The sequence below is a fragment of the Sceloporus undulatus genome, chromosome 1, assembly GCF_019175285.1.
Source record: "Sceloporus undulatus isolate JIND9_A2432 ecotype Alabama chromosome 1, SceUnd_v1.1, whole genome shotgun sequence".
NCBI lineage: Eukaryota > Metazoa > Chordata > Lepidosauria > Squamata > Phrynosomatidae > Sceloporus > Sceloporus undulatus.
In genome coordinates, this window is record NC_056522.1 from 292,955,190 (window position 1) to 292,971,116 (window position 15,927).

A 15,927-nucleotide genomic window follows, 5' to 3' on the forward strand; every position below is an offset into this window, starting at 1 on the left:
GCCAAGGTCAAAGCATCAAATCTTAGCATGCTGAGGTATGGGACAATGTTAATTGTTGGTTTCATAACTAATGTAATACACATGGCTGTCTAAAGCAGTGAATGCAAGATTAAAATTATTTAACAGCACCCGTGGAAGCAGAGACTTCTCTACTCATCCTCTTAGTCACAGTTCATGATCCGACTAAAGATGAGATTGATGTCATAAAGCTTGACATTATATACTCTTGAAAGAATGCAGATATGTGAATCTACCCTATAGTATGCATGTACAGAAAGAAATATGCAGATCTTGGAAACTTTTTTTATAAAGATAGAGAAGATATCTGAAGATAGAGGCTCCTCCCTCCATAACTGTCATCCTTCAGCCTGTGAGGGAGAGAATAGGCTGGCCCAGCTCCATCAGGGCTAGCCTGAAGATAGAGGCTCCTCCCTCCATAACTGTCATCCTTCGGCCTGCGAGGGAGAGAATAGGCTGGCCCAGCTCCACCAGAGCTAGCCTGAAGATAGAGGCTCCTCCCTCCATAACTGTCATCCTTCAGCCTGGGAGGGAGTGAACAGGCTGGCCCAGCTCCACCAGGGCTAGCCTGAAGAAGAAGAGCCCTCCCTCTAGTCCATCTGCCTTGGTCCAGGCATCAGAGGAATAGAAGAACCACTGGACTTCATCCCCTTTCCCACCACCATTCCCTTCTCCTTTTGTGTCGTGTCTTGTAGATTGTAAGCCTGAGGGCAGGGAACCATCTAATTAAAAATAATAATTGTAAGCCTCTCTGAGAGCCATTAGGGCTGAAGGGCGGGGTATAAATAACGTAAATAAAATAAAAATAATAAAATAATAAAACCTCAATCTGCAGAATCCCACAGCCAGCAAGGTCACTTTTAGCCAGTTGTTGACCAGAAAAGTAACTTTTCTAAGCTTTGGAAACATGTAATGTGTGAATCAGATCCCAGTTGGGAAAATCTAGACTTAAAACTTACTTTGTTTACAACAAAGTTAGTGACATTTCTTAGATTTCTATCCAAGCCAAGCCAGCACACAGTCCAAAACAAACACAAGACAGTTTGTTGATTTGCCAAGAGGAGATTCTGTGTTTTCTTTTATCTTTGAACAAATCTGGCAGCCAGTTCTGCTTTTCAACAAACCTGCTATTCCTCTTGTTGCAGAGGGTAACTTTATAGCACAACACCGGAAGAAAAGATGAGATGTGTACTGAAACCATGTTTTTTCCACACATTGACAGAAGCAGCATCAGAAGTAGCTTAAAGGTGGCCAGAATCATTACATTATTTTTAATTTCAACACAGTTCTAATCTATATATTGCATATCCATACAGATGCGTAACTACAAGCAGAGCAAAACATTCAAGATAACCAGTGACAATTAGATTTTTTTTGCCTGCTACAGTGGACCCTTGTTATACGCTGGGGTTTGGTTCCAAGATCCCCCCGTGTATAACAAAATCCGTGTATACTCAAGTCCCATTAAATATAATGACATAGCAAAATGGTGTCCCTAATAAAAAATGGAAAATCAAGGTTTGATATTTGAAATTTATACTTTTTTTGAACATTTTCAAACCGTGTATGCTTGAATCCATGTATAAGAAATCCGTGTATAAGAAGGGCCGACTGCATTATAAAAATCAATTTCTCTAACTTTAAAATAGTCACCATCTCTGTAATGTGTATTTTTTTAGTTCTATAAGCTTGCATCATGATCTGACATAAAAGTGCCATCCAAGGCATTATTAATATATAATTCTTACAGTAAAGTAATAGTAAAGCTAAATACAACTGCTTCAGCCCAATCTGGCAGGATGCTATTCTCCATAACCCTCATAGAAATGAATGGGGACTATGGAAAGCATTACTTTATTTGCAGATGACACTCATCTCAATGAACAAAACACATGTCTATAGCTTGTGACCCCTTAGACAATGAGTATTGGGTTGGTGCAGTGGGTTGATTTCTGTAATGAATATTCAACTTAGTATGAATGTATACACAGCACATCATTGGTTATTTATGCAGAGTGTACACAGTGTTTTCCCCTTCCATTTATATAGCTAATGTATGCCTGGAGGAGTGTAATGGCTGTACTATCAGAACTGTCATACCACATGAAGAATCTGGGTTATATTGTTGCTGTTGTGCCTTCAAGTCATCTCCAGTTTATGGCAACTAAGGCAGCCATGGGTTTTTCTTGGCAAGTTTCTTCAGAGGGGGGTTGCCATTGCCATCCTCTGAGGATGAGAGAGTATGAGTTGCCCAAAGTTACCCAGTGGGGATCCGAACCCTGGCCTCCAAAGTTATACTTCAGTGCTTAAACTACTACACCACAGCAGGTCTCTATAGCAGTGTTTAAAAAAAAGATAAGATATCTTGTTCTACTGTTTCTGTAACCAAAGACAATTATCTTTGTTTAGACTGTACCATGTACTACCATACTGACACACTGAATTTGCCATGATGCTGATTAACTCACATTTCAACCAAATGATAGGTGTGCCTCTATTACACAATTATTTCAACTTGATAGCACTATAAGTATCATGGCCCCATCCTTAGACATCATAAGATTTGTATTTTACCAAGGTTCTTACTATTCCAGCTGGATAAACTGAACTACAGTTTCCAAGGTACTCTTGTTTAATTCTCAGCCCCTCTTCTCATTCTACTTTGAAAACTCTAGAGGAATTTCTGGAGGACTTGAGGTTTCTCCTTTCTTATGAAATGCCCATAATCATAGAGATTATTAAATTTCCAGGGGGGGAAAGCTCAGAAATATGGAACAGCTACTGAAAGCCAATCTTATCCATCCCTGCCAGTTTTATTTCAGTTTCTTTTTTTGTTTATGTGCTGCTCTCTGGGGGAAAATAATCTTCTTTCACTCCCTTTCATGGACATACTGCCAGAATCTTTTCCCTATCTGTTCAATGTGAAGACATTATTTAAACTGGAGATTAAAAAGCATAGCTTCCAAGAAAATGGAGAATGTCAATGTCTAGTGTAAAAATGCAAGCTGAGTTTAAATGCAATAGTGGAATAATCATATAATATTAAAAATACAGAGTAGGGGCTAGGAAAGTCTGGCTGAACGTGCTGGAGAGTCTGGGTTGCAATCCTTCAGCAGGATGTATTCATAGAATAATAGAGTTGGAACAAACCACAAAGACCATCCAGTTCAACCCTCAGCCATGCAGGAATACACCATCAAAGCATTCCTGACAGATGACCATCCAGTCTCTGCTTAAAAACTTTCAAAGAAGGAGATTCCATAACACTCCAAGGCAGTATCTGGGTTCATTCCACCACAGCGTGGAAAGGGTATGTGGCTCAATGGGCTGGGCTGAGATTCATGACAAGTGCAACCATAGCCAGCTGGCTTCTAACTGGTGCTACCTACCCACTGGGCACTGTGAGCTGCCACTACCTCTGTTGTGGCATTTGCTGCTGTATGAACATTTTCAATGGCAGGAGATAGAGCTCTCTGGAGTGTCCATCCATGCTTTACTGCTTACACTTACACTATAAGACATTATAGGGAAAATGGACCCAGAGAACTATGTTGTTACTGCTCTGTTGCAACAGTGCGGGGACGTAGCCAGGATTTTGGGAAGGGGTGGTGGTCCAGACTAAGTGCCACCGTTATAATGGGGCTTGGGTGCAGCGGCGCGACAGAACGCACCATTCATTTTATCTAATGGAAGGAGGGGTCTGGACCCCAAGGAACCCCCCCCCCTTGGCTACATCCCTGAACGGTGGCAAACAGTAGGGATAGTTTGTAGTGTGAGAGGGAGGCTGCTCACCCCTGAATTTCACAATGGAGTGTCCCCTTATCTGATCATAACCCATCTCTACCATATACTATTGGGAAATTACTTTAAATTTACTTCAGTTTAAGTAAATTGCCTGACTTTGTGACAACAAAAGCAACCAAGAGTCCTGTAGCACATTTGTGGATTAACACATATATTATGGTGCAAGTATTCAGGAACCAATCTGATAATGCACGCTGGCTCACCAAAAATTATGCATACTAAATATGATTGTCTAGTTTAGACTCTATAAGGTGCCACAAGACAGGTTAATGCAAATAATACTCACAAATGTTCATGCCCTCAGCAAGACATTATCAGAAGAAAATGGGCAACTGCCACGAGGGCTTGTTTTTAAACCATAAATTTCAGGATGTTTTATTAAATTTTGTTTTGTGTAAAACAGAAGTTTCTGTACAGAAAATATTTTTGCACTAAATATACGTAGTTCCACACAAAACAATGCTTCTGTGCAAAACCATTTTTTGTGCAAATGGCATGTTAGCAAAATAAGGGGTAATAGACAGTATCACTCCCGAGTGTCCTTACCAGCTCGCTCCAAATAGAAGATCTTGGTATACATTACAGCTACACCAGATGAAGCGGGCTGCGCAACAACTAGAACGCTACTGGCGGAAACACCAGTGCATATCTGACAAGACACTCCATGAGAACATGTTACGTTCCTATGGAGTGGCAATCGATGCAGCAAAGAATTCATTCTGTGCTGCACCGATTGCATTGGCAAAGTCTCGCCCAGTTCAGGGTGGTTAGGGAATTAACTCAATTGCTGGCCGCCCTGAACCCTTTACTAGAACCAACTAGAGCCTGCTGTGACGCTTTCAATGACTTTTTTGCTGATAAAATCTCTCAGATAAGAGCTGATCTTGTTGCCGGTTTTCTGACAGAGTCATATGAAGAGGCTTCCAGTGCCTCTGGAAGCAAGGTTATTCTGGAGTTTGTGAATACGGAGGACATGGACAAGCTCCTTGGTTGCGTAAAAAGGACGACTTGTCCTCTCGACCCTTGCCCTTCGTGGTTGACCATTCAGGGAGGAGAAGTAATAAAATCCTCACTACTCGTTATAATTAATACTTCACTCCGAGAGGGGACATTCCCATCTGCCTTAAAACAGGCCATAGTAAAACCAATTTTGAAAAAAACATCTCTGGACCCCTTGCAGATGAGTAGTTATAGACCGGTCTCCTTATTACCATTTTTGGGCAAGGTGACTGAGAGGGCAGTCGCCTTTTAACTCCAAGCTGTCTTGGATGAAGCCGATTATCTGGACCCATTTCAAACTGGCTTCAGAGCGGGACACGGAGTTGAGACTGCCATGGTCGCCTTAGTCGATGATCTCCGTCTGAGTATCGACAGGGGTAGTGTGTCCCTACTGGTGCTCTTGGACATCACAGCGGCTTTCGATACCATCGACCATGGTATCCTTCTGGAACGCCTGAGAGAGTTGGGTATCGGGGGCACTGCACTCCAGTGACTCCGTTCCTACCTCTCGGGAAGATTCCAGATGGTGAGGCTGGGGAACAGCAGCTCTCGTAAAAGAGAGCTAACATCGGGCATCCCTCAAGGCACCATTCTGTCCCCCATGCTTTTCAACATTTACATGAAACCGCTGGGAGAGATCATCCGGAAGCATGGAGCTCGGTGTTATTAGTACGCTGATGACACCCAGATCTGTCTCTCCATGTCTCCGACTGACACAGTGACTAAGGATGGCACCTCTCCTCTGGATGCCTGCCTGCTTCAGTTAGTTCAAAATGCTGCAGCCAGATTGGTCGCCGGAACTTCTAGATCCGATTATGTTACACCGGTATTAAGATCTCTCCACTGGCTGCCTATTAGCTTCTGGGCTCAATACAAAGTGTTAGTTATCACCTATAAAGCCCTACATGGCTTGGGCCCGTGTTACATGAGGGAACGCCTCTCCCCATACAATCCGCCCCGCACTCTCCCGTGGTTTGGCAGCTGTGGCTTCCCTGTGGAGGAAAAAACACTGCTGCCGCTCCGGACATCCTGGAAGTTATGTACTGGACCAGTCATGTTTTTATCTAGGACCTACTTCAGCTGAGTTAAACAGAATCTTGAGAAGCATACAAATGCATATACAGTTGCAATCTTACTACACCTGATTCTGGATAAAGTGCTAGATTGTTGAGAGAGGTTCATTTTGGGGGGGGGATATGCACCTCCACTGCTATTCTATCTCCACTTGTTTCTGTTATAATTAATTCAAAGTGATGGTTTATTACTTTTAACATTCTATATGGCTTGGGATTTGCACACCTAAGGAACTCTTTTGTCCCAAACAACTCAGCCTCTGGAATGGCTATACCCTTATCAAGCCATTGGTTGAAATTAGGAATGTAGACAATATTCATTATAATTTGTTTCTCAGGGGCAGCGAGGGTTTCCTAACAGTTTAACACAGAAAATTTGGGACAGGTTTTTCTGGGTATTTGCATATAGTATACCCAACTATTTGGGGAAATTATTCTATGCAGAATTGCACAGGACAATTTTTAGAATGCAGAGAAATGAATGGTACTTTCTTTTGAATGTCTAAGCCCAGCTCTGTACACTCTTTAGATTCAATATTTCACTGCAAGCACCACAGTCACCACAGTTATTTCCTTCTCTAATTATAAGATAACTTTGTGGTTTGTTTGTTAAGGCTGCATTTCTTCCCATCTACCCGATATTGTTGTTTGGATGATCCACTGCTTCTTCAGGTCCTTTTAGCTGTATCTCAGGTGCTTTACAGACTGCCCAAAAGGGCAGTCTGCCGGCGCTGGTGTTTGCTGTGTCAGGGAACTGCAGCAGACAAACCACGTGATTCCCTACCGCAGCAAAAAGAACCCGCAAAAAGCGGGTTCTTTTTTGCTGTGCGGAAATGATGCCGCAAGGCACCAATAGTGCACTTGCGGCATCATTTCCGTGCAGCGATGTGTGGACGCTAAGCCTACGCTATGTCAAAATGGTGGCGTCCATGTAGAATGGGCGCCACCATTTTGTACGTGCTCAGCACGTACTAGGTTTGGGGCGTCTGGAAAGGACGCCCCTTTCTAACCCTAGTACGTGCCGAGCACATACTTTTTGGTGTTCTGGAACCCGCCTTCATCTTCTGTCTTTGGGTTCCACTATTCTTCATTTCCTATTTTCTATGCTGGTCCAAATGTAAGACTGTGGTCTTAAATTTAGTTATTGCCTCTCCTCCTTTGTTATGATCATGAAGAGGAAGTAAGAAATGGCATTTATTTTTAACACTTAGGAACCAAAGTCCACAACAAAGAAGGTTCCCTCTGTTGTAAATCTAGAGAGCTGAAGATATTAAAGAAGCTGTTGCACCTGGTATTTCAGCCTCAAGCTATCTAGAGTTTTAAAGGTGATAATTAATACTTTGAAGTCAACCAGGGAGCAAATAAGAGAGCCTCCTTAGGGAATGGGGCAATATGGTTCCACTGGGGTGCACCAGTCAGAATTGTAGGTACTGAATTCTGTGCAAGGTGAAGCCATCAATCCACAAGCTGGAGTTTTTAAGGACAACGCCACATCTAGATCTGGGATGTTACTGGAACCTGAATCACTGTGGCAAAGTACTGCTACATCAGAATGTCCCTGCCACTAAACCAGATGAAGCTAGCTAAAGGTGGCCCATGTCAGTTAGGCTAAAGGTTTTTATTTTGGTTCTTATTTGGTTCTTCTTTAACCAGTTCATCTTATTATGAACTCTAATGGCAATTAATCTAAATCCATAGTTTAAGCCAGTGGTGTGCAATCGCGAAGGGAGGAGAGCCATCTCCATCCCTGTAGGCCATAGCATCACTCATGTCATGAGGTCAAAAATAATTATAATTTATGAAATTGCAGCTAATTATTTTATAATTAGTTTATGCCTGTGGAACCATGTTCTTTACTTCTTCTATTTGTCCATTCACATTGTTATTCTTTAAAACAGCTCTTTATTTGCTAGTACTGTTTTTCACACAGCAAGGATTAAGCTGCAAATGTATATGCTAAAATGAAATCACTGTTACTTTTAACATTTCAACATAGGGATATTTACAGTCCTGAAATCTGCCTTAAATTGCAATTAGGCTCAATATGCTGAGCTACTTCATCCCCTCATCAAAAAACGGATCATCTTATTCGAAACCTTATTCTGATTAAAGCTTCTTACATACACATCCCATGATCCCCCCCCCCTATTTACTACACCTAAAACCAACATAAACATCCCTGTTCTGATGCAGGGGGGACAGATAACATTCATGCCATAATTTAAAAGGTAATACCTTCATTTCAAAAAAAAGCAGAAGGACCAAAACACCTTTAAAACCAACATTTACAATAAGGAGCTTTGGTTTTGATGTGCTGCCAATATTTTTAGCTGCTCCTCCACTTTATAGTGTATGACATGAATTTCACAGTAAGACAACTGATTTAAAGCCTACAAAATATGATACCTATTTTACATATGTATCACATGCAAATACACATACACTAGAAGTCTGTATTCTTCCCAGTACGATTCTCAAAATTCCATTTACTATTAAAAACTCTGGTTTCAATACACTTGCATGAATACTCTGAATTTCCATGAACCCTAGAAAGTTTCTGTGAGGACTAAATCTGAGGTCCAGTCACAAAGAGTAAATAGCAGGTTATCAGTCAAATATCATAGTAGAGTACTGATTTCCTTTCTTTTTTGATATAAAAGAATATGTATTTTAAAAAAAATATTGCAGGACTGAGCAGTAAAAAAATGTTGATTAGCTATTAAATGTCATAATGTTTTCACTCTCAACCCAAATGTAAGTCCAACAGAACTTAAGGTAAGTCGAACAGAACTTAAAGAAACTTATTTCTTCATAAGTATGCCTAGCCTTCACAGTTTCAGAAAATCCAGTGTAGATGGGTTTAATTTTTCACTTACCATTTGAGATCTGTTCTTTGGACAGCCATTGATGTCTTCAATTTTTTCATTTGCTAAAAAGTGAACAGAAAGTGTGATTGGAAACAAAGCAAAACAAAACCTGGTGTAAAGGCACCTGGTCCAGTTATTCTCAGAGCACTTGTTGCAACTAAATCAAATGGCCTAGAGCTGGGGTTGCCCAATCAAAACAAATGTGTGCAACACTGAGCCATCCAACTGAATTCTTCTTCTGAGCCATTCCTCCAGAGACAGCTGGAGAAGGTCACCACCATTTCAAAAGGAGACAACTGGCCTGACAGCATTTCTCAAAATGATGGGTAATCTTTAACAGTTTGATTATTTCAAATATGGAAGCCGTATCACAGTTTATGCATGAATGCATGCTTGGCTGGGTTAATAAGTCATGCACATGTGCAAGTCAAATCAAATGTAAATAAAATATAAAAGAAAATCCTCATTTATTATACATGCAGTGAATAAAATCTGTCTGTTTCTGCTGAAACATTTTGAAGATGCCGCATACAATCTGCACCTATAGTGCAAATATATCCAGTGCTCTCTAATTTAATGCAAATAATTCTCAAAGCATATTCTCTTTTCTTAAAGCAACCAGATCTTTTTCTTACTCAGCTCCTTCAACATGGCATTGTAGTTACTGGGACATTTTCCCCTGAAAAAGTCATGGATGCTGCCCCTGCTGGGCCATTTCTCACCACCACCCAGAGGACCCAGATTTTCTGGAAATCTATACAGGACAGGCCCATATATATCTGCAAGAGAAGGGTCTCTTCCAAGATCTCAGGGATCCCATGTGATTTCAAATCTCACAAACACCCAAATACACAAACAAATCTGATGCTTGAAGGCCTGCCATCATGAAATGAAAACCACACTAGAACTTGACAAATGTTTGGATTTCAGAAATAAAAGCAACAAGCACAGAAATGAAATCTGCCATTTCTTGAGACATTTGGCTTGTCTGAATATTCAGTAAACATGTAAAGACAAAGCAGGATTGCTCCAGACAGCCATGAAGTGGGATCACCCCAAAGTATGAAGTAACCTTTGCACAAAGAACTGTACAAATGCAGAGATCCATTTTTAAACATGCCAAATATGCTGCTATCTGGGATTATGGAGCCAGAGGACATGTTGGTATCAATAAATAGTAGGAACAATCCCACTCATACAAAATCCATTAACTCATTTGTAATATCATAACAGAGCAGGCCACAATCAATGATACTGGGGATAAAAGGAAAGCAGAAAGAATGAGAGGCAAATATTTTGATACTCCAGTGAGGACCTCAAATTGTACCTGGTTAAGATTATTTCTCTTGTTAAACTAGGGGTAACACCTGCATCCCAGTCCTCCAGGCACAAAGGCAATTTTCTAGCTAATGGAATAAACTGGTATACTGGAGTTAGGATACTGGTAAAGTTTTTTGGAGGTGGGGGCAGTAATCAGATTAAGTTGCAAAATATAAATGATTTCAGATTTCCATCTGAGCCATAACTAGAAGAAATTTGATGGTGGTAATACTACATTCTCCAACAATATATCTGTTTCCTCCTCCTACACAGCATACCGTACATGTGAAAACATGGCCCCTGGGTGAAAACATACATTGATCAAAATAGTGGTCTTTTAAAAATATTAATTCCACAGAGTCTCAGAAAATGAGTTATGGCTTCCTCCTTCTTCATGTCAAAAGAACAAATTAAGTGGCTTAATACCCTCCTAAAGCAGGATGTGGATTGGCCAGGCATTTGTTGCTTCTTCACAGGCAGTTCAAATAATGGGAAAGAATCATGAAAGGAATGCTTGGCTTCAGTCCTTCAGTGACAGACACATTCCAAGACTACTAGCTTCTACATGGAGACACATAGTATTAAGTATCACATGTGGAGAGAGTGAACATATTCCCTCTACTATATGTTACAATAACGTATTCCTTAAATAACTTTTACTGGGCAGCTGTTGGCTTCCCCAAACATATATATAGAAATGATAGTCACCAGCAGAACAAATCCTTCTGGCAAATCAAATATTCTAAAGCTAGCAACACATACTGGCTCTGTTCTCTAGCCACTGGCATGATGAACTTTGGATGATCCTGTTTTGAAACAAGCATACTGTTGACCAAATGGTAAATGGGGTAGGTTGGTTGTCTGCCCATGGCCAGCAAATACAGAACTTGGCAGCATTTCTTTTTCAGACGATAATTTCCAGAATTTTCCCCACAATCCCTCCTCCAAAGAGTTGTAGTCCAATAAAGGAATTTTCCAATGTTATAGATGTTGAATAGTGCGCCCACATCATACATGGGTGCCTTTTACACGGTTTCCAGCATAAGCTGAATGGTGCTTGCGCTGCCATGCCGCCACGTACATGAGCCCCATTATCCTCAATGGGACTTGAGCATAGGCAGAACTTGCCTTACATGGCGGGGTCCGGAACGGGATCACTGTACTCCAGACCTGTTTGTGGGTTTCCCATATGTGATTTATGTAATAATAATAAATAATAAAACTTTTATTTATATCCCACTTTTTGTTAAAACAATCAAAGCAGCTTACAACAGTTAAAATAGTGTGTGTGTATGCAAAATATCCGCCCTTAAAATTACCTAACTATTAAAAACCAATAACAATATGTGCTTAAGTTTTATCACAGTGCCATGCTTTCCTATTTCTTCCACTCTGAAAATATAACTAGTATACTGTACTAGGGAAAGTGCATGAGTTGACTTGGGGTGACACAAGCACTACTGGGCTTAGTGTTACCCCAAGTCAACGCATGCTGTCACCCCTAGACTTGGAGCCACCAGGCCAAGTGTCCCACAGGAATAGATCAGACCACTGTGGAAGAGAAAGTCTCTAGTCTACTTGACCCCACTGGCTGGTGAACCACCCAAAAGGACTGTCTGCATCCTGGGTTGTTTTAGTCTACCTGCCTTGTTCCCAATTCTCGAAGGGGTTCAGGCACTATAAGGAAATAGGAGAGTCCTCCAAGAGTTCATGGCATGCCAACAATGTCCTAGCTGGCATCCTTGGTGCTTGCAGCAGATGTACAGGGTCCTTCTCAGGACTGTCAGTCTCCAGGAGTCCCAGTCTACTGCAATGAGACTCAATAGTATACACCAGCAAGCAGACCCCCTAAGATGTCACCTTGTGCAGTCCGCACCCCCCTAGAAATGTCCTTGATGCCACCCTATATTGCAACCTACCCCAGCAACGCCATGTGCCTTCATGTCATTTCTGACTTATGGCGACCCTAAGGCGATCTTATCACAGGAGTTTTCTTGGCAAGATTTGTTCAGAGGGGGTTTGCCTTTGCATTCCTATGAGGCTGACAGAGTGTGATTTGCCCAAGGTTACCCAGTGGGTTTGCATGGTTGAGTGGAACAATATAGCCTTGTTTAATGTTGTTTAAGTATTTGAAGGGGTCTCATATTGAGGAGGGAGCAAGCTTGTTTTCTGCTGCTCCAGAGAGCAGAACATGGAGCAATGGATTCAAACTAAAGGAAAAGAGATTCCACCTCAACATTAGGAAGAACTTCCTGACAGTAAAAGCTGTTTGACAGTGGAAGACGCTCCCTCATTGAATGGTGGACTCTCCTTTTTTGGAGGTCTTTAAACAGGCTGGATGGCCATCTTTCGGTGGTGCTTTGATTGTGTATTCCTGCATGGCAGGGGGTTGGACTGGATGGCCTTTGGGTTCTCTTCCAACTCTATGATTCTATGAAAGGAGGAACTTCAGGGAAAACATTGGTTAATCTCCTATTAAATACTTTCCTTTCCCATCTCAGAGTTGTGTCAAAAGATCCAAAGAAATGAGAAAGTCAAAAACTTGGTGAAAACACTTAGTGAAAACACCAAGGCCAGCCAGCCAGTTATGATTATATTCTAAGATGAAAAGAAAAATTGCAGGAACTATGTAGTATGGAACCTGCAAAGTTACTACTGCTGCCTATAAACCATGATTAATGCCACCCTGCTGGTCTTTGCAAAGCTTGATAATAACACATGTTGAAGGCTTTGAGATGTGGTAGCAGCTGAAAGCTGTCTTCTAGATATTCACAATTCAAAAAGATAATCACACTAATAGGGTGTGTAAAGGACCTTTTTAAAAAATGTTCACTCCCAGTAGAACTCTTTGACATTACTGCAGCTACGGAAAATCCTGAAAGTGTATGAAAATACATAAAAATATGCACAAATGGCCTGTTTTTCCTGAACGCATAACCGAGTCAAGACATTTTTGAGATTGTTCTGATCTAGCTCCACCATTCTTACACTCTTTTCAAGATCAGAAAAACCATGCTGGATAAAAGGCCAAAGAGATATCCTTTCCATCATCCCTTTCCCATGTACCACTTAATTGTAAACCTATGGCCAAGTTGGATGTAAAGACAATGATGTCTTCCTACTGTTATTCCCAGCAACTGATATTTAGAGGCATACTGACTCTGCTCTTATTATATATACCTCAGGAGCAACCAGGCATTTATTCGCTATCATGTTAGAGAAATATATCCAGGTTTTAATCATGATTGAGCAACAAAACTCACTGAGTAACACTGGACCATTCTCTCTCTAACAAGCTGATTTACCTCACAGGATTATTGTATTGTATTTTTAGATTGATTATTAATTTTTAACTGATTTTATGATGGATTTTAATGATGTATAGTTATGTTTGGTTTTATTTGGGGTATTTTTCATTGTTAAATTTGTTTTCTTTTTAATCTGTATTGTATTGTATTTGTATTGTCTGTAAACCGCCGTGATCGTGGGAACGGTGGTATAGAAATAAAATTTCAATCAATCAGTCAATCAATTGTGAGGGTAAATTGCAATTTCTTTCCACATATCACAGTTTTTACCCACAGAATTCCTATTTGCTTGGGAATGACAACTGTAGCACAGAAAACAGTTGTCTTCTAATAAATTCTGCTTATTTCTAAATATGGACTAGATGTAGCAACCAGAGAGACAGAAGACACTCTTCCATTGCCTTATGAAGCTTGTGACAAACCACAGCTGGGAGAATTGTGATAGTGTAGTTTCCACTTCAACTGCCCCACTAAAGCCACTGCTGCAGCTTTACCAAGAATGTATGGTATCACTTTAGATACACATGTAGGATACAAAAGTTTACAATTCTTTCCACACTCATTTGGCATTTTAAATTGGGTTAAAAGGTTTTGTTTTAAATTGGATTTCTATTTGTTTTTCAGGTGTTTCCAAATGGCCCCTTGGGAAACAACAATTCAAAAACTGGCAAGAGCTTTTCAGAAATGTTCTTAACAGTGGTAAGTGATCAAGAGTTTGGAAAATCTCACTGTATGGGCACAAAAGGGGATTTTCTATCCCCAAACTAAAGGTGTATTTTATAGCCTTATAACTTCAGCAAGTGACACGCTTGACAGAGGATGACGATCTGGGATGATCATCAGTGGAACTCCTGGAAGAAATTCGAAAGTCATCTGTGGAGGAAAGGAGTGCTGACAACATCCAATCTAATGTCCAAGTGAGTCTGGCAACAGCCAATGGAATCTTAGCCAAGAAAAGATGAGTGCTACTCCCAAGAGCAAGTATAAATAGGAAGAGTGGAGTGTGTATGAGGTAGATAGGGAATTGGATAGGGAGCAGACAGAGATAGAGATTTGAGTTAGTTATAAGTTTATTAGACCCTGAGAGGTTTTAACATCCAAGGTGGCTGAGATATATTGCTGAAAAGGGGCAGTGGGAAGGGGTTTTGAGTACCCAAGTTGCCCTAAAAAGAGGTCAAGTGTTGAAAGTGAATTGGTGTGACTGGAAAAAGCATAAGGTAGCAACAAAGTTTTAAAGTTCAGAGTTTAGTCAAAAGTGATATGTGAAACTGTAACTGTTTAAACACATAAACACCTTTTCAACTTTGAATCCACCAGAAGAGAGATACTGTAACCAACTATCTTGTAAATAAAGCTTTCTTTTGTTTTGGTTCAACGTGTGGTCACTTGAGTAATTTTTAAAAACTATAGTCATCCCTCCCTATTTGCAGGCTTGGGATCTGCAGTCTTGATTACTGACAGATGGCAAGCGGGGAGTGTGCAAAATGGTGTGCGTGCAGGGCTGCACAGCCACTGAAATCAATTGTACCCCAATTTCAGTGATTTTTCCAATTCACGGGGGGTGGGGTGGTCCAGAACAGATCCCCCATGAATTGATGACTGTATAAGCCAAATGCTACCAGCGGTTAATAATACTTTTATTGCTCAGAACACAAAAATAGTGAGTGTCCCGTTGTCCTACAGAGTGGCCCACAGGTAGAGGAAAAGTGTGGGAGTCACTCAAGTGAGGGATCTGAGTTCGAAGGTCTCATTGTGCAATTTGGTGCCAGCTAGCGAGGTAGCCATCACATATTGGTGGCAGCAATGGGATAAAAAGACCCATTGTGTTGCCATCAGAAGAAAATAGTTGGGTGAATGAGTCTCACCACATAAGTGGTGGCAATGGTGGCACGCAGTAAAAAGGAGTGAACAATTTTGAGAGATTTTGGCAGTGCCACATTATCAGCTTCCCACCTCACTGCAATTATGCTGAAAGTCTGATATGCAGTGAATATTATTCCCCTCTCACTTTTCCTTCTTCTAGACCTCACCCAATTTAGAGATGCATACAGATATTCCCGATGTAAAGGACAGCAAAACAGGAACATTTTTCCAATCGAGGTCTCTTTCTCTCTTTTCTTTTCTTTCAAGAAAAGCCATTCACACAAGACATGCTTTTAACAGCATTACAATAACCTGGATGCAAAAACAGCAGATCATTTTTCAAATCAGCATTAAAAGTTAAAGGATTCTGGTTACTTACAGTACCTTAAAAATAACTATGGGTTATTCTGCAAAATATCACCAAGGGGCTCTTCTCATATATCACTGACCAGTTGATGATGTATATGGGTCAGCTAGAAGACTGTAGGTAATGTTAGATTATTCTGCAATTAATGCTAAATGACACTACAGCTAAGCTTGTGGATGCTTTGCATGGGAAGTCTACTTTTCAAGAAACCACCAAATGGATTGAGTATGGACATTTATACTAAAAGGAAAAAATATCCAAAACTTGAAAATCCTACATAGCAGTGAAAAATGATACCTTGGCAAAGA

The 15,927-nt window shown here is 40.7% G+C and overlaps 1 protein-coding gene across 11 annotated transcripts in view; it reads right to left on the reverse strand.

Moving 5' to 3' along the window:
* NAV2 (neuron navigator 2) overlaps positions 1-15,927 on the reverse strand; it is a 783,367-nt gene that overhangs the window by 243,630 nt on the left and 523,810 nt on the right. For all 11 annotated transcript variants that reach the window (XM_042439006.1, XM_042438987.1, XM_042438971.1 and 8 more), the window contains one exon: positions 8,771-8,823. In XM_042439006.1, coding sequence (XP_042294940.1) covers positions 8,771-8,823 — 53 coding nt within the window. The remainder of the gene's footprint in view (positions 1-8,770; positions 8,824-15,927) is intronic.